The 19,338-nt window shown below is 42.0% G+C and overlaps 1 protein-coding gene across 1 annotated transcript; it reads right to left on the bottom strand.

Annotated features, from left to right (window-relative positions):
* Positions 1 to 3,392: 3,392 nt before the first annotated feature.
* DBI (diazepam binding inhibitor, acyl-CoA binding protein) lies at positions 3,393 to 19,113 on the bottom strand. The gene is made up of 4 exons (XM_089520186.1): positions 19,006 to 19,113; positions 14,736 to 14,853; positions 6,242 to 6,304; positions 3,393 to 3,636 (listed from the first exon to the last, which is right to left on the bottom strand). The coding sequence occupies exons 1-4, from the start codon at positions 19,012 to 19,014 to the stop codon at positions 3,560 to 3,562; spliced, it is 267 nt and encodes an 88-aa protein (XP_089376312.1). The 5' UTR covers positions 19,015 to 19,113; the 3' UTR covers positions 3,393 to 3,559.
* Between the last annotated feature and the right edge of the window lie 225 nt (positions 19,114 to 19,338).

Raw genomic sequence — 19,338 nt, 5'->3', positions numbered from 1 at the left:
GGAATGTTGGATAATCGAAGGTTGGATAATCAAGACTCTACTGTATTAGTAAACACAATAATGCTTGATAAGGTACAAAGCAGAAGGAAAAGGGGAAGACTGTATTATGGGGATATACTCCATCAAGTAAGCCACATCCCTGAGTTTGCAGGATCTGCGCAGTGATGTTGATGACAAGGTGCCTTGGAGGTCTCTCATTCATAGAGTTGCCATAAGTGACTTGATACCAATTAACAACCATAAATGAATCTGTATGCAAAGGAAGTATTTGCCAGTACAGTCAGTCCTTCATGTTTGCTGGAGTTAGAGTTGTAGGACCCCTGCAAAAGTGGAAAAAACACAAATAATTTTAGGCCCCTCAAACTATATTTAATACACATGCAAAGTATAATCTGCAGATTCAACCCACCATGGATGCATTTGAGGTAGTGCAGTTCCTTTGCAAGACAGAGGTGGGCAGCTCGTGGGGCTTGCTGCTGCCTAATGACATTTTAAATAGGGACTTATAAGCCTTGTTGCATATTCAGTCTCAGTCTTACAAGGCTTGCAGTCCTTATTAAAAATGGTATTAGGGAAGTGGTGGCAGTGGCAACAAATAATCCACGAATAATCAAATCTGCAAAAGTCAAACCTGCAAATGTGTAGGAATGACTGTATTAATTGTTCTTGAACTCAATGAGCTCAAGTCGTATTGGTTACCTCCAAGCAAAGGACTGAACAAGTAGCTGTTGATTTCAGATAAGTGAATGCTCATTTCAGAAAGCAAAGGATCTTGCCCAGTCAACTTGCAGCCGGTTCTATGTACTGTTTAGCAAATGCAGTTAAGAATTTCAGAACAGTCAGTGGGTAATGGCAGCTCACTGGCTCCCTCTAGTGACCAAGACAGCTTTTTGCACTGGAAGGTTTGGTACAGCTCAATTTCTATAGAAATTTGTGAGATCTAACAGGTGCCTCTTACAATATGCGGGTACAGAAATGGACAGCCTAGTGCCCTCCAGGTGTCTTGAGATGCAACTCTTACAATTTTCAACCATTGGCCAAGCTACCTGGGGTTTATGGGAGTTTTAATCCAAAGTCAGGCTGGTTTAGGTAAAGAGGAACTCTCACAAGCAAGTTGAGTGATAATATCAATAACATGAGAAGCTCACATTTTAGACCAGGGTGGGAATTGAGTAATCTTCCAGATGGTGTCAAAGCTCCCAGCAACCCAAGCCAGCATAGCCAATGGTGGAGAATGCAAAGAGTTGCATACTGCCAACATTTTGCTGAGCCACACTTCATTCATTCATTTTAGGCATATCCAGGGGTAGTTGTGTTGGCCATATAGCAAAGCACAGCATCATCTAAAATCCACAAAACAGTGATACTGTGCCTTTATAAGGCCAACATGTTGCAAGCTTTTGAAGCTCAACTGGCTTCTTTATCAGACATTGGTGTTAAAAATGATGCAGGAGAAAGGCAAAAGGTTTTAACAATGTTAATCAGGATCCTGCATTTGGTCAAGATGTTCTAGCTGTAGTACTGTGTTTCAGATGGTATGGAAGGGTACTGATGCAGGTGTGCACCTGCTCCTTCTAGCCAAGTGGGTAGTGGGAGATTCAGTCCAGGAAATTAAATTTTATTTGCAAGATAAAAGGCTACTGTCTTTGAAATCCAGTTTGTCTCAAATCTGATTTGAGATAAACTGGATCTCAAAGGCAGTACTCTGTGTTACAGTGAGCAGCACCACTGGACCAGCCCAGTAGAATGAGCATTCCATGTTTTTTACTAGCAATGGGAAGTACATTTCTATACTGGTTATCAGTGAACTAGCACTCCCTAAGTGGTTTACTATGATGTTTATCACACTATACTCTTATAGTGCTACTATTCCACTTTGACTGCTCTAGCTGCCTCCTGTTGCATTCTGGGATTTGCAGTTTTAAGGAGGGGTATTTAGAATTCTCAGGTAAAGAAGTTCTAAGCCTGAGAATTCTAAATACCCCTCCTTAAAACTGCCAATACCAGAATGCAACAGGAGGCAGCTAGAGCAGTCAAAGTGGAATAGTAGCACTATAAGAGTATAGTGTGATAAACATCAACGTGTAAGCTAATTGCCCCCAACAAGCTGGGTATTCATTTTACCAACCTACGAAAGGATGTAAGGTTGAGTGGCCCTTGGAGCCCTCTAGGATTGAACTTACAATGTTGTGGCTGCAGTACTGGCATTTAACCACTGTGCCACTAGGCATGAGTGAAGTGTCCTGGCTGAACACCAAAGGAATGATGCATGCAAACATTGGTCAGGAAGCCAGTGATATTGGAATAGAGTTTGCTCCAGCTGGAACAGCACGTGGAACAACATCAAGGCAAAATTCAGGTGGAACCAATCTTCACACCATCCTTACATCTGCAGTGTCATGTACTACCAGTGTCCAGGTGCCTCTCAGTGGATGATCTCAGGATGATGCCACAGTTGGGATATTTCTTCCAGGGGCAGGCCGGTGAGCAGTTGCATAGATACTCTAATAAGCACCATTGGCCAACAGGATGTTTGGATGTGGTGTGGCCGTGATGTCATAATGGCGGCGCTTGTGTGTACAAGGCGCTGCCTTTATGCCGCCGCCAGCAGGTATTAGGGTTAGGGAGCGTGTACATGGTGCATGCTCCTTAACCCTAATACTGGCACTGGTATGCTGCTTTTTGGTGGTCTGTACCACACCTTAGGGCCCATACATACAGGCCAAAATAAAGCTGTTTCAAGGCACCTTGGAGGTATGCTGATTAAATGATGCAGGTGTCCTAAGAGGGCAGAAGCTGTGCCAAAGCTGTGGTCCAGTCCTTAGGACTGGAGTGTGGCTTTGGCGTGACTTCTGGCCTCTTAGGATGCATGCATCATTTACAAAGCATACCTCCAAAGTGACCTGAAGCAGCTTTATTTTGGCCTGTCTATAGGGCCCTTGGGGGCGGAACTGACCAGCCTGAAGGAGCTGCTTGCTGCTGCCCCTTTGGGCACTGGATTGGGGCTTCAGCAACCATACACCATGGCCCCAATCCGGCATTTTCCAGGTGCATAAAGCAGCAACAAAATGCAGCTCCTTTTTGCACCGGGAAAAAGGTGCTTTTGTTAGCACAGTGGCAGTTTTTCGGCGTTTTGGCGGTGTGCGGCATCTAAATGCTGCACTGCTAAAACTCCACAATGCTGCTGCTGTGTGGTTGCTTGGGTAGATTCATGGCAGCCTCCTGGTGGCTTGGGGAGTGTGTCGTGCATACATTACGACCTCAAGCTGCCGTCTCTTTTTGCTGGCCTATTCAGCCCCTTTGTGACAAGAAACCTATACCCTGGTTCCTTGCTGAGGAAACAAGTGGAGAAAGTCACACCTTATCATTGCATCAAAGCTACACAGGCCAAGTTTAGGAATTTAACCGTTTTATTCTATAAACCATTAGAAGTAGATTTACACAGCTATCAGTGGCTAAGTGGCACCCACTCTTGGCACTGCAGCACAGAGTAGTGCTGTTTCATTACCCACAGGAGTATTAGTAAGGCTTTTTCCCACAAAGGCATGCAGGTTGGATCTTATTGCATTCCATATTTTTCCTGTAGTTCTTTTACTTTTGCTATATATGCTTTCATTGCATCTTCTTTGGACATTCCTAAAAGGGAAATGAAAGACAGAGAGAGATTGATTAGCCATGAATACAGAAATACAATGATTTTAAGTTGCATTCATGGGCTATTTCACACTGTGCAGTTATAGTGCTATGATTCCACTTTAACTGCAAATACAACATCCTGTGGAATCCTGGGATTTGCAGTTTAAGGAGGAGCCAGCAGAATTGTCAGCCAGGGGGCCAATCTGGTGCCTCTGATTGAACTACAAACTCCAGGACTCCATAGGATGCAGGCTTGCTAGTTAAGGGGGAATCAAGGATTATAATTGTGTACTGTGAAAGAGTTTGATGCCTTATGGCAACAGACTAGATGGAAATGTCTTCTCTGTGATCATTTATCACAGAAGCCCAGGATATTGTTCATGGGTCTTATTCCTTCTGCATCTAAGTTTGATTTGGGAACTCAATCTGCCTGTGAGGGTAACAGCTCATCTTCATGGTTTATGACTTATTCAGCTAAGTAACAGTTTTCAGGGCAAAATATATGTATTGTAACTGTATGCTGCACAATTATTTGTCATCTCTAATTATGGGATCTCCGGGGGTGGGGGAGCTCAGCATTGTGGCTCAGCCTTTGAGCTATAAGACTACTAGTTCAACTCTGTTTCAAAAAGCAAGGGAAATCCATTGTGGGCCCTAACTAGTAGTCACAACACTACAAGTAGACCTGCTGTTTCTTTGACTGATCTGCTGTGGCAAGTTTGAAACAGCAGTACAACAGTGTTATCTTCATGTGTTTGGATGTTTACTATGGGGTTTCCACTTCAGCAACAGTTAGGGATTACTTGGTGCCTGGTGGATGAATGTCATGAAAGAAACTATGAAACACAGGTGTGAAAGCATAAAAACAGTCATCTGCAGTTTTTTCACACTACCCAAAAAGTACATTAAGTGTGGAAAGCTACAAAGATTCATGTATGAACATGATAAACATAATATTGAGAATGACCTAAACCAAATTACAGGCTGGAATTCACCATCGCAGTTGTGGATGCATAACCTACACTTGTTAGTTTGTTTAACTGCTGTCAAGTCAACATTGACTTAAGGTGACCCTATAAATGAGGGATCTCCAAGTCACCAAATTCTGAACAACCCTGCTCTGGTGTTGCAGACTAAGGGCTGTGGCTTCCTTGATTGAATCTATCCATCTGGTATGTGGTTTTCCTCTTTTACTATTGCCTTCTACTTTACCAAGCATTAATATCTTTTCTAGTCAGTCATGTTTTCTCATGATGTGTCCAAAGAACAACAGTCTCAGTTCAGTCATCTTGGCTTCTAGGGAGAGTTCAGACTTGACTTGCTCTAGGACCCATTTATTTGTCTTTTTAGCAGTCCACGGTATCCAGAGAACTCTTCTCCAGCACCACATTTCAAATGAGATGGTTTTCTTCCTAGCTAGTTTCTTCACTGTACAGCTTTTACAACCATACATAGAAATGGGAAAGTCTTTGTGATGGCATGGTAATTACATTTCCACGCTGTTGTTGCTATGTGCCTTCAGGTAGTTTCCAACTTATGGCGAACCTAAGGCAAACCTATCATGGGGGTTTCTTGGCAAGATTGCCAATTGCAAGACAGCCATTGCCATCCTCTGAGGACTATAACTTGCCCAATGTCATTCAGTGGGTTTCCATGGCCAAGCCAGGATTCAACTGCTGCTCTCCTAAGTGTCTTAGTCCAACACTCAAACCATTACACCACGATGGCCTCTCATATGTGGAACTAATTTGTATTCATGGTCCCTATGTATTAATGTTCATGGCACTACTGCCATGAAAGTCCCCCAATCCTGCTTTACCAGGCAGCTGCTGCTGTGAACAAAGGTATTTTCTCCTGTTGATATGGGTGCAGCATACTGACAATTCTACTACCTCATGCCAGCAATCTCTAATGTGAGGAGGAATTGCTATAGGGATCCCACTTCTGATAATCACACCAGAGACCGCTGGAGGCAGGGGAGGTGGAAATGTCAGCATGCTATGCCCTGATTGACAGAAGAACAGATCTCTGATGCTCACAGAGCAAGCCATTTCATTTACTTAACAAGTATTAAGTAAGTAACGTATAGTTAAGTGACTTAGTTAAGTATAGTTACTTAGATAAAACACATTAGGCAAAAGCAGTTTAAAATCATACAGGAGGAAGATTAACTGTGCAGAAGAAGTTGTATCATAAGCATTCTTACACTTGGTCTACTTCCTCACATGCCAACAGGTAGATCAACGTTACGAAAGCTTATGCTACAATTTCTTTCACACAGTTTCAAAGGTGCTAGATGTACTATTAGTGTGCCAGTCAGAAAAATCAGGAAGCCAGCCGAACTACTGATACCCTAAGAAAAATTCTGCCTAGGTAACTACATTGGAGGCTGCAAACAAACTACTTATTCAAATTTTAGATGGCCTTGTGGAGATCTTCCCCCATGTGCAAAGGTAAATTTGCCTTCCATACTAGCAACATACAGCTTGTTACAGCTACATTCAATGAAATTCCTTTTACTAACAGCCTGAACTTTTGGTTGAGAACTGCCCATCCATGTCTCTAGTCAGACCTGTCAGTTCATCAGTTTTTGTTCAAGTCTTACCTTTCAAATTATTCCAGGCATCCCACTTGGCTTTGCCTTTAAAGTCGAGCATTCCAGGACGGTCTGAAAGAGAACAATTGAAGAAGCACAGTGTGATTCTTCCATTAGTACTGGTTAAAGCTTTGGGTGGAGAGTTCATGTGAAAACAGGCAAAGCACAGTATCTTACAAAGCAGAAACAGTTACAATGGTGGCGGGCAAAGTGCAGCTTCTGGTGTGTATGCCTTCCACCTGGTTGCATCCAATGACCATTTTTGTCTGTGTTTTTTTAAAATCAGGTGAAAACACCCACATTTATTGTGTGACAATAAAATAAAGCATGTGTCTGTTGGCTTCTGATGACCCCATGAATTTCATAGGGATTTCTTAGGCAAAGAATACCCAGAAGCAGTTTGCCATTGCTGTCTTCTGAAATACAGATGTTACTGCTGTGTACCTTCAAGTCATTTCTGACATATGGAGACCCTAAGACAAACCTATCATGGGGGTTTTTTGGCAAGATTTGTTCAGAGGAGGTTTGTCATTGCTTTCCCCTGAGGCTGAGAGAGTATGACTTGCCCAAGATCACCTAGTGGGTTTCATGGCCAAGCTAAGAATCACACCTGGTCTCCAAAGTTGTAGTCCAACACTCAAACCACTACACCATGCTGGTTCACAAAATATAGCCTAAAATACCACTGTTCCTTAGGGGTCACCCATCCAAGTAATAACCAGGCCTGACACTGCTTAGCTTCTGAAATTAGGCAGGATCTGGTGCCTTCAAGGTATTTAGGCATCCCTGGGGAATGATTCTTCCACATTTTGGCCCATCCTGTCTTGTTTTAACCTTCAATGATGAGCAGAGATATGATCAGCAAGATATGTTTTGATCTTTTCACCAAAACTGTGGTTCTTTTTACAAAACCCTGCCTGTTTATATTCCAAATATATTTGAAATAGGATGCCCACTAAGTGAGATGGAAGTGTTGGGAATCTTCATCTCTTTGCCATATACACATATTATATTAAGAGTCTGTGACCTGGAGCAAGAAGTTTAGTTTTGCTCACTAAAAAAGCTTGAAGTTGCTTGGATGTTTGAGGATCACTGCATATACAAACCATAACAAAAGTTTTAAAGTCTTAGCTTGCACAAGGGCAGAAAAAATCTGGCTGGTGTAGTGAAGATGTTTTTCTGGCTACTAATAACATATTTGTATTTTGTCTACGCAGTTGATAAAACTAATGCTTGACAAGTCATGCCATTTCTCAAAAGAAATAAAGATTCTTCTGGTACCTGACTTAATTGTTTTTTTTAAGTGGGCTGAATTCCACAAAACCAAAATAAATGTGATAGCTTGTAAGATGCCATGTAAGAACTTTGTTTTCTGCTAACATGGCTGCACCCTGGAAACTGTTTCACAGCAAGCCACTGAAGTTCTTTTCTTTTTAGTTTCAGTTCCACTTCAGTTCCAAACAGACATTTTAAACTGAGAGCCTTAGTCCACTACACCCTTACAGTGCTATTATTCCACTTTCACTGCCATGGCATCATCCTATGAAATCCTGGGAATTGCAATTAAAGAAGGAGCATTTGAATTCTCAGCCAGAGAGCTCTTGGGCCTCACTAAACTACAAATCCCAGGATTCCACAGGATGCTGCTACGCAAGTTAAAGTGAAATATGGCACTATAACAATGTAGTGTGATAAGGACCTAAGATTACCTGGTCAATAGGGTATATTTACTCCTTGCTCAAGAGCACTTAACTAGTCAAGAGTATTCAGTAATCATTGTTCAAGAAGATTACCTAGCTAAAACATAATATGCAACCTTTAATCTTAAAAAAAAAACTACCTTTGCCTTATGAACCAGAGTAAAAACGACCGAAAGATGTCAAAGCATGTTTGTCCCTCAGAAGGGAACCCTCACAATAGATTGACTGAATTTTAGATACAGGTTGTTGTTGTTGTGTGCCTTGAAGTCTTTTCCAACTTATGGAAACCTTATTATGGGGTTTCTCAGCAAGTTTTGTACAGGTTGAGCACTTCTTATTCAGAAATCCAAAATCCTCTGAAGGCCAAAACTTTTGACACCAGTTATCTGTAAGGTAGTGGCTATGGTGCTTCTGCTCATTCATTTCTTAGCCCCTCTGTCTCTCCTCAGCCTCAAGTCAAATTAGTGAATTAATGAGATGTGAGGTTGGAGAGAGATGAGCAAGCAGGAGTGCCACAGCTATTACCCCAAAGGCAAAAATACATGGCTGGCTCATCATGGCTGTTTCACAATCGATTCCAGGGAAGTAAAATCTGGTTTGGGACAGTCACAAAAAAGTATTCCTAGGTTCTTTTCTGCTATGTTTTAGCAAGTAGACACACTTCTGACAGAGCAAGAAATGGAGTAGATCCCATTCGGGAAAAGCTCACATGAAACAAGCCAACTCTTCCTTTGGTTTTCAGTTGATCTTTTTTCTGTAATTGATAGGCATAGACAACATTCATACTTTCTGTGTGTACACTCAAGTCATTTGAGTCCACTTGTAAACTATGCTCTTGTGTTAAATTCATAGCTTTTATTTTTAGAACCACATTTTGCTTTCAACACAGCATACAAGTATCATATCATTACTTGCATTTTTTCAGTACACTTCAAATGTTCATTTCAACGATGTTCTCAGTAATCCTCACAGCAGGAGTGAGAGTAATCTTGTTCTGTGCCTTCAAGTCATTTCTGATTTACGGTGACCCTAAGGAGACCTTTAACATGTGGCTTTCTTGGCATTATTTGTTCAGAGAGTTTGCAATAGCCTTCTCTTGAGGCTGAGAGAATGTGACTCACCAAAGATCACCCTGTGCGTTTCATGACTGAACTGGGAATCAAACCCCGGCCTCTGTTAACCACTGTCACATTGTCTCATAATCATCCTCAAATGACCCATATATTTCTTGAACTGCAACTCCTAGCATCCCTTACCACTGGCTATGCTGGTTAAGACTGCTGGGATTTGCAGTCCATCAAGATCAGGGGAAGGGGCTTTGCATGATTCTCTTCTCTAAAGGGAAGAGATGGGAACTCTTTGGACTCTGATGTTTAGACTTCAGGTCTCAGAATCCCCAGCCAGTATGCAGTGCAAACATCCAGATGGCTAAAGGCTCCTCACTTGCAGCAAATAGAGGACACCTTCTTCTCTCCACCAACTGTTTGCACCCTCTGCCTACAAGCATCTCTTCTATCAGAGCTGCCTCCCTTCCTTTGGCACCCTGCCAATTCCCACCTCTCAGTGTGTGTGTGTGTTGGGGAAGGAGAAGGGTTAACATTTGGTCCCCTGGCGGATCAAAAGAACAAGGGATCAAACTTTCTGGCTCTTTCACAGCAGCTTGCAGGGAACATTAAGATTTTTTTTTTAAAATCACTTTTTTAATCTATGCCTGTACTTTGGGAGGAGGAGCAACTAGAACTATGCATTAGAGTTTGTACAACATGAACATTTCAAAAATAAGTTGCATGTAGCCAGTTGTTTCAACACACATACACGCACACCTTGCTCCTGAGGTTATAAAACAAAACCAGCCTGCTTGCACAGAGCTGTGCCTGACCTTTAGCTTTACTTGGCAGTGACATCTTGGAGAAAAGAAAAGCTCAGCAACCGTCCCTTGTCCTCCACTGCAGATGGCCAATATCACCCTTGCCAACAGTTCCAGATTTCCCCTTCCCCTAGTATGCTGCACAGTAGCAGTACTGTTGCAAAGCAATTGGACTGAGGGGAGGGCGTTAATATTTGGTAGCAGGGCATTAGATCTGTTCTTTCTTTCGCTTCTCTGCTTTCTGAGTTAAAAGTTACAGAAAGAGCAAAAAATACATTTAGGTCTAATCTGCACTGCAGAATTAATGCAACTTGACACTGCTTTAACTGCTATGGCTTCGTCCAGGATTTTGGGAAGGGGGGGGGGGAGTCCAGACTAAGTGCCACCATTATAATGGGGCTTGGGCACGGTGGCGCAGTGGCACACACCATTCATTGTATCTAACAGAAGGTGGAGTCGGGACCCCACAGGCTACGTCCCTGGCAGTCTCAAACTGCATTAATTCTGCAATGCACATTAGACTTTCCTTCTAGTTTTATGCAGAACAGCAGAATTTTTGAGTCCTCTCACACTATGCAGTTATATCCCTGTGATTACATTTTACCTGACTTGTCTGCAACCTGTAGATTGTAGTGTGGTGCCAGAGGAGGTCTAAGGCTGAGGATTCAGAGGGCTCCTCCTTAAACTACAGATCCTAGGTTTACACAGGTTAAACTCCTTGGCAGTTAAAGTAGAAACATAGGGCTACAGTTACATAGTGTGAAAGGGCTCTTAGGGAGCTTGAGAATAGGTCTGTTACCCAATAGCTGGGCTTCTAAGTTGGCTAGCAGGCCAAGCTGGTGACTGACACTATTTCAGAGGCATGGAGAAGAAAGGTCTTAAGTATTCAGTTATGATTCATACAAGAGCTGTGTTCACATGATGCTTTACTTGAGCATCAAGCTAGACACATAGTAGCTGGGTTTTTTCTCTCTTGTAGTACAGTGGACCCTTGTTATATGCTGGGGTTTGGTTCCAATATCTCCTGTAGAGAACAAAATCTGTAGATGTTCAAGTCCCATTAAATATGACATAGCAAAATGGTGTCCCTTATATAAAATGGAAAAATCAAGGTTTGATTTACTCAAGGGATCACCTCCTTCCGTACAACCCCCTCCGTACCCTCAGATCCTCTGGGAGGAATTTGTTGCAGTCCACAAAGACCAGATTGATGGCGACCTCCCAGAGGACTTTTTCCGCGATCACTTCCACTTTATGGAATGGCCTGCCAAACGAGATCCGTCAAATTGCCAACCTTGAGAACTTCAAGAAAGCTGTCAAGACGGATCTCTTCTGGCAGGCCTTCCCGGAATAGATCCCGGCCATGTAACGCTCACCCCACAGTCATATACAAGCGAAGACTCTGCCCACCATTATTTTATTACAGTATTGTAATATTGTTTTTAGATTTTTATCGTCTCTAATTTTAATGGATGGAATTGTTTAATCCTTTTTTAAGGGGGGGAATTGTATATATTATATTTTTTAAAAAAGGTTGTATGCCGCTTTGATTGTGGAAACCAAAAGCAGGATATAAGTTTAAGTTTTATTTATTATATTTGAAATTTATACTTTTTTTGAACATTTTCAAACCGTGGATGTTTGAATCCGTGTATAAAAAATCCGTGTATAAGAAGGGCCAACTGTTGTATATTCAACTACAAGTGCTTCCTCTCTGTAATAGGAACTTTTTTGTGCCTTTCCATGATTTCCCAGTGGGCTAGCAGTGCAAGCTGCATTTTAGTGACATTTCTACCAGATGAGCTTACTGCATTTAAAGGCTGTAGGTAGTTCTTATTCTTGCTTAGACTATCCCTGATAGGATAGCTGATAGATCACCTCACTCTTGAAAGACAAAACCCAAGTGTAATGCTCAAGGCTGGACTAAAGTACATGGCCACTGGTGCACTATAATGTTATCTCGGTGTGAATAATTGAAAGCAAATTGATATCTTTGGCAGTTATTTTCTGAACACTCATCTAATCTAGGAGTGTACTAACATGGCAATGAAGACTCATTCATGTATTACTTAAATGTTGCAAAACAATGGGCAGGAGACACGTCTAAGCAAGAATAACAACTACCTACAGCCTTTAAATGCAGTAATCCCATCTGGTAGAGATGCCAATGAAATGCAACTTGCACTGCTAGACTACTGGGAAATGCTCTTCCTCTTGCAGTATGTTAAGCTCAGCACTGCTATGTTTTAGGCACTTTGAAACTTGGATCTCCCACAGCCATAAGATGTTTCCAGACTTCCTCATATGCTGTATGGTTGTGTTTTTCTGGACTGTTTTATGGTGGTGTGGTAAACTTCTCTGCATTAACAAAAATTGTGAGACAGATTGTCCCTGCATTTGGTATCTTTTAACTGTGTAAAATGTTTCTACAAGTTGCCCAAAGCCTTTTTGGAGCCAGTTGGACTAGAACTGTTAGTTAGGCAATTCCCTGAAGTACTAGTTTGGTTGAATTACCTCACTCGGAATATGGAATATTTCCAAAGATGAGGCAAGACCTAACTGCAGAAAATATCTGCAAGAACTACTGTAAAATCCACACTTGAGGTCCATCATATCTCATTTGTCTCTTATGAGAAATCCTAACAGAGTTTCCAACAATGTCCTTCAGCCAGGAGAAAATAAACTACTGGTTGATACGCTTTTCCTACATGCTCTCTTACGGTAGTTAGAAACCCACTCACTCTGAGCTGATTTGGAGGGTTTGCAAAGGAAAGAGAGAAAGGGAAACTTACAGGGTGAGTAGAAGTCTATTCACATATTAGTTTTAGGTCATGCTCAATACATCACTGTACTGCATGCCTCTAATACAGGCGCCTTGAAGCATGAAAGGCTTTGTGCTTCATAATGGGCTGTTGCAGCAGAACTGACCAGGGATGTCACAGCAACAGAAAGACTTGATCTAAGACCAAAGAATTTTAACAAGTATTGCTCCATTGTTATAAGTGCCTCATCTGTGATTTTTAACTAACTCACACAACATTCTTTGTATATTACAGGCTTACTGAAGCATGTACTCAAACCAAGAAGCCAGGACTCATTGTGATTTAATGTGACATGTTCATACAGTAGCAAAAGACATTTCTGCTGTTGTGCTAGTACTGGGAAGCAGATCTTGCAAGACCAGTCTTGCTGACCTGTGCAAAAAGTGGCTTTCAAGCAAGCAAGAGTGCTAAGGATACAGCCAAAATGACAAAACAATGGGTCCCTGAACAGATCAAGCCTGAAATCTCCATGGAAGCCAAGATGATTAAATTGAGATTGTCATACTTTGGGCACATTATGAGAAGGCATGAATCATTAGAAAAGACAATAATGCTAGGAAAGGTGGAGGGAAGCAGAAAGAGAGGAAGACTACCAGCTAGCTAGATGGATAAACTTAATTAAGGAAGTCACAAGCATGAATTTACAGGATCTAAGCAGAGCAGTGGAAAAAGAGGGGCTTGAAGATGTCTCATCCACAGGGTTGCCATGAGTTGGAGATATCCCAAGGGCAATTAACAAGGAAGTCAAGATAACCTTGCTGCAAATGCCTGGTGATTTAAGGAGTTCTGATGGGATATTTATAGTTGTCTAGTTTGTAGTTAAGTACAGTGGACCCTTGTTATATGCTGGGGTTTTGTTCAAGATCCCCCATGGATAACAAAATCTCAAGTCCTATTAAATATAATGGCATAGCAAAATGGTGTCCCTTATAAAAAAAATGGAAAATCAAGGTTTGATATTTGAAATTTATACTTTTTTTAACATTTTCAAACCATGGATGCTTAAATCCATGTATAAGAAATCTGTGTATAAGAAGGGCCAACTGTATACCTAAACATCACTAAAGTATAATGTGGGGTTTCATGGCCCACAGGTTTATTGCCCATCTAGGGAGACCAAGGGTGCATCTACAATGTAGAAATAATGCAGATTGACACCACTCAAAGAGCTATTGCTCCATCCTGTGGAATTCTGGAATTTGTAATTTTACAAGGTCTTTAGCCTTATCTGCCAAAGAGTGCTGGTGCTGCTGCCTCACAGAACTATAAGTCCCAGGACTGTGTAGGATTGAGACATGACAGCTAAAGTAGTGTCAAACTGCATTATTTCTAGAGTGTAGCTGCACCGTAAGGCAAACATGACATGTTGGTACATATTTATAATTTACAGTTCTGGAAACAACTCTGAGAAGTTGGTAGGCAGAAAGACTCAAGACTCATGTGCTTGTCAATGAAATATCACTGACATTTACAAGTGACTGTATGAGCTATAGTTTTTTGTGGGTTTTTCAGGCTATGTGGTCGTGTTCTAGAAGAATTTATTCCTGACGTTTTGCCAGCATCTGTGGCTAGTAACTTCAGAGAATGCTAGCATGGAAGAGAGTTGGGTCTGTGATCCTGAGTAGGGAAGAGTGATTTCCATTTTAATCTGTGTATTGTTGTGTTGTTGATGGCAAGGGCTCAGGATGGGAGGATATGCAGAGTATTAGTGTCTGTTTAATTAGTGATTATTGTCTGCTGGGAAAACCCCTGACCCTGGGTGGTTTCTCATTTGCTGAGTCCTGATTTTGCTGTTTTTTTAGGGCTGGTACCAAACTTTAAGGGTTTCTTCTTTCCTGTTTAAGTTGTCCAGGTGTTTATGGATTTCAATGACTTCCCTGTGCATTCTGACCTGATAGTTGTTGGCATGATCCAGAATTTCAGTGTTTTTAAACAGCATTTTGTGCCCAGGATGGTCAGAATGCACAGGGAAGCCAATGAAATCTCTTCCATGCCAGCCATAGATGCTAGCAAAAGGTCAGGAACAAACTCTTCTAGAACATGGCCACATACCCCCAAAAAACCGTGAAAGCCTTCGACTTCAGACTGGATGAGCTACTGCAGTTAAGTCATACCTGTATTTACATCTCCAACGGTTGCCTGTTTGAAATGACTGTATATTGCCAGCATTTCTTCATCTGTTGGCTTGGACTTCAGCTTTTTAACTTCTTCTGCAGCTTTGTCAAACTCTGCCTGTTGTAGCAAAGACACATATTAAAATGTGATTTTTATTACATTCATTGCTTTATCAGTACAACACTATCTTATGCACATTTCTTTGGACACAAGTCAATCCTGTGATGGGTAGTAGTTTAGGGAATGGCCTTCAGATTTCTCAGCCAGAGAGTTCATCTAGTGCCTCTACAAATCACAAAACGTCTGGTGTAAAAAGGCCTTAGACTTATTTTCAAGGACATACATTTAGCAGTACATCCTTACTAGGCATGCATGGGAACTTAGCTGTGCAAAAGACACAAAGGTTAGACACTTGAATACCATGCTGTAAGTAGGCGTGTTGTGAAATCAGTCAATTCACAACCTCCTCAATGCCTGGCATAGATGCTACTAGAAGAGTTGTGAGGGCTGCCTCACCTGTTACACAATGTCTCTGAAGTGACTAGTTCTGACAAGTCACTTCCACAGACAGTTTCTGCAAGTATCATGTGCAGCTAGACCAGAGCTTGGAAAGGTTATGTTGGAATACAACTTGTAGAATCCCTCTTCCCAGCAAATATGGCCACTTGCTTTTGAGTGGCCATGTTGTCTCAGGATTTGTGGGAGCTGTGGTTCCAAAAAGTAACCTCTTCAAGGACTGAGCTAGACACTATATAACCAAAACTGTTTTATGAAAATGCTGTGGTGTCCACAACTGGACATTGTTTTCCACACAGTAGCTATTCTTATCCATTTTTTTTACCCAGACATCCAATGCTTGAAGCTATTGCGTTACATGTGTTTTGGTAATATGTTAACAGCCCTTCCATACATAGGCCCTGGAAGCTAAGAGAAAATGAAGATTTAACTACAGACCCTCTCCTTTGGCAGCCCAGTTGCAAATCAAAGACTGAGAACAACTGAGGACTGCTAACACTGGTTAGATCAGCAATAAGTAATCTTTTCAGAAGCGCAGAGCGCTCCACTTAAATGCAGGATTGCAGTCTGGATGCTTCCCTCCTACTAAAAGCCTGGCTTCAGAAAAAAAGTTTTTCTCCTCATTACTGGAGCACAGTACACTGTACACTGAGTAATACAGTACATTGAGGCAATGTAGCATATATAGTAGCAGCAGCAAAACAGGGAAACATTTCGATCTTCAGTTTTTAATCATTCTTAACTGTATGACTTTGACATCCATTTTCAAGGGGGCGGCAGTGTTTGAAGCTGCCTAAATACCCTAAAGGCACCAGATCCCATCTGATCTTGGAAGTTAGGCAGGGCCTACTTGGATGGAAGACTGCCCATGAGTACCAGATGCTGGAGGCTATAGGTCAGAAACTGGCAAAACCACTTCTGAGTATTCCTTGCCTAAGAAAACCACATGAAATTCATGGGGTTGCCATAAGTCAGCAGGAAACTTTGAAGGTACACACACAGAGCAGTGTTAGGCTGTTACATCAAGAACATGAAGTCTCCAAGTTTTATGTGACCTAAGCTTTCTGAAATGGCAGTCTGCAGGCATCTGATGAAGTGGGCTGATGCAGTCCATGCAAACTTAGGCCAAATAAAACTTCTTAGGCTGCTGCAAAACTACAGAATTAAAGCAGTTTGACACTGCTTTAACTGTCATGGCTTCATCTTATGGAATCATGGGATTTACAGTTGTAGTACCAGCGCACTCCAAGACAGAAAGCTAAAGATCTCACAAAACTACAAATCTATAATTCCCAAAACTATAAATCCTCAAATTCCATAATACTGTATTAAGCCATGGCAGTTGGCACAGTGGTTCTGAGCAGTGGACTAGGACTGAGGGGAAGGCAATGGCAAGCTTTTTCTGAACAAATCTTGCCAAGAAAATTCCATGACAGGGGTCGCCATAAGTCGGAAACGACATCAAGGCATACAACAACAAAGCTAAAATGGTATTAAACTGTATTAATTCTGCAGTGCAGATGCAGCCAAAGGTCCAAAACACACTACAGAAATAATCCAGTTTGAGACAGCTTTAACTGCCTTGGCTCAGTGTTAGAGAATCCTGGGAACTGTAGTTTATTGTGGCACTAGAGCTCTCTGACAGAGAAGGCTAAATGTCTTCGCTAGCATTGAGCCAGGGCAGTTAAAGTGGTCTCAGACTGGATTATTTCTGCAGTGTGTTTTGGACCTTAGTCTTTCAAGGCAGCACCACCAAAAGTGGTCCTCCATTGACCAGCACTGATCTCCGAGCTATATGCTACCAGCCTATGGCAAGTTCCCAGGAAGGAAAGAAAAAGTTGTAGCCAGTGGGCAGAAATATGGCACTAGTCCCTGGCACACTGAGGGAAAAATCTTGCCAGTTCTGCACATTGGATAGCTTTAGAATCATTGTCCTAAGGTACCCCTTCAACACAGATGACCCACTTTAACCACTGCATTGAATGAATACGCCTTGCAACAAATTCCAGTGTGAAATGACCACTCCATAACAGAAGGAAAGAGGCAGCAGCATTTTTTATCTTCTCTTTGGAGGGTGCGGTGAGAGAATGGGGGCTACTGTCCAGCTCCAATTAGGGTGCTGTTGTGGTGTGCCTTCAGGCTGTTTCCAACTTATGGTGACCCTAAAGCAAACCTACAATGTTTTTTTTTTGGGGGGGGGAGGTTTTTTCAGAGGGCCATCCTCTGAGGCTGAGAGAGCATGACTTGCCCAAAGTCACCTAGTGAATTACATGGCCAAGCCATGATTTAAAACCTGGGTCCAAAACACAGTGGAGAAATAATCCAGTTTGAGAATGCTTTGACTGCCCTGGCTCAATGCCAGGGTATTTTGGGGACTGTAGTTTTGTGAGACATTTAGCCTTCTCGGTCAGAGAGCTTTGGTGCCACAATAAACTACAATTCCCAGGATTCCCTAGCACTGAGCTAGGGCACTTAAAGCGGTCACAAACTGGATTATTTCTGCAGTGTGTTTTGGAACCTGGTTTCCAGAGCAGTAGTCCAGCCCTGAAACAACTAAATCACACTGGCTCCACACGGGTTAAAACATTTTTGTGCCACCAGGCCTTTACAAACTGTGAGGTTAGGCTCCTGGTTTTGAAGCGTTTAAGGGGTCTGAATATAGCTTTTAAATTTTTATTGCTTCAATGCATTTTTGTGTGTTCAATTGTTTTAATATGTAATTGTTTGTGTATTTTATAGAATTAGAAGACATAGCCATGTTAGTCTGGAAAATCAATATGCAAAGGGATCTTAAAGGATGTTAATCTGCTGCTTACTTTGTCTTTATTGTATACTAGTTTGTATTATTTTAGAGATATTTTAATCATGTAATGTTGTTGTTTTAGATTGTACGCCGCTCGGCCGGTTTTTATTCTTTCTTTCTTCCTTATTTTATTTGACCCTTACTATGTAAAGCGCTGTGCAAACTTTACAGTGTTGTATAAAAAATGTTAATAATAATAGTAATAATAATAATCATCATCATCTTGCAGCACCTTTGAGACTGAAAGATAGAAGCTGGTAGCATAAGCTTTTGTAGACTTGAGCCTACTTCCTCTGATGCATTTTATATTTACATCTAACTTTTGTAGTGTTTTTAACTTGTATTGTGTTTATTTTTTAAATGCTGTATTGGGGAGAAAGACAGGATATAAATGAATAAATGGAAGTCTTGGGCACAAAGACCACACAAAACTGGCTTGCAAACAAAACCCACAAAAAGGAACAAGGGAACTCCCCAAGCAAAGCACTCCCCACAAGAAAATACCCAAAGAAATAAAAAAGGGCCTCTTGTCTTTAAATGCCAACAGAAGCTGCAATACTTGCTTCCCCTTCTTAGAAGCAGGCAACCTCTGGAGACCTGAGTTCGAATCCTAGTTCAGCCATGGAAGCCACTGGGCAATTCACACTCTCTCAGCCTCAGAGGATGATAGTGGCAAGCCTCTCTCTGGAGAACTCTTGCCAAGAAGGAAACCCCATGGTAGTGTGGTGCAGCGGTCTGAGTGTTGGACTAGGACTCTGGAGGCCTGGGTTCGAATCCACACCCAGCCCCATTGGGTGACCTTGGGCAGCAAGTCACACTCTCTCAGCCTCAGAGGAGAGCCATGTGGCAAACCCATTCTTAGGGAACTTGCCAAGAAAACCCCATGATAGGGTTGCCATGAGTCAGAAATGAAGGCACACAACAAGAACAACCCTCTTAATAAGACTCACCTGGGTCATGTTGGCAATGGCACACTGCACTCTTCTACACACAAACAGCAATTCTCCTTTCCTTCTCTCTGCAAGTGCAACGCCTTTGGCAAAGCCACTACCATTTCATGCATCAGCCCAGCTCCTGGCAGCCAATCACAGGGAAGGGGCGTGGCCTGTCCGCTCTGCGTTCCATCATGATTCGGAGAGAGAACAGACAGGAGGAACAGAAGCCAGGGGTTCATAGAGATACACAAAAAGTCAAGAGTGAACCATTTCCGGTTCTAACTTAGGGCCCTTTGTAGACTCCTTCTGCCAAAGAATGAAATGGAGGCAAGTCTGATAGAAACTTCA

This window comes from Sceloporus occidentalis, unplaced genomic scaffold (assembly GCF_023333645.1).
Source record: "Sceloporus occidentalis isolate IW3139 unplaced genomic scaffold, rSceOcc1.0.p SCAF_4, whole genome shotgun sequence".
NCBI classification, from domain to species: Eukaryota; Metazoa; Chordata; class Lepidosauria; order Squamata; family Phrynosomatidae; genus Sceloporus; species Sceloporus occidentalis.
This window is presented reverse-complemented; position numbering and strand designations above follow the sequence as displayed.

Coding starts and splice junctions, on each gene's coding strand:
- DBI (XM_089520186.1), bottom strand. Junction 6,305..14,735: donor CGTTGGAGATGTAAATACAG/GTATGACTTAAC, acceptor GTTCTCTTTCAG/ACCGTCCTGGAATGCTCGAC. Junction 3,637..6,241: donor TGCCTGGAATAATTTGAAAG/GTAAGACTTGAA, acceptor TTTCCCTTTTAG/GAATGTCCAAAGAAGATGCA.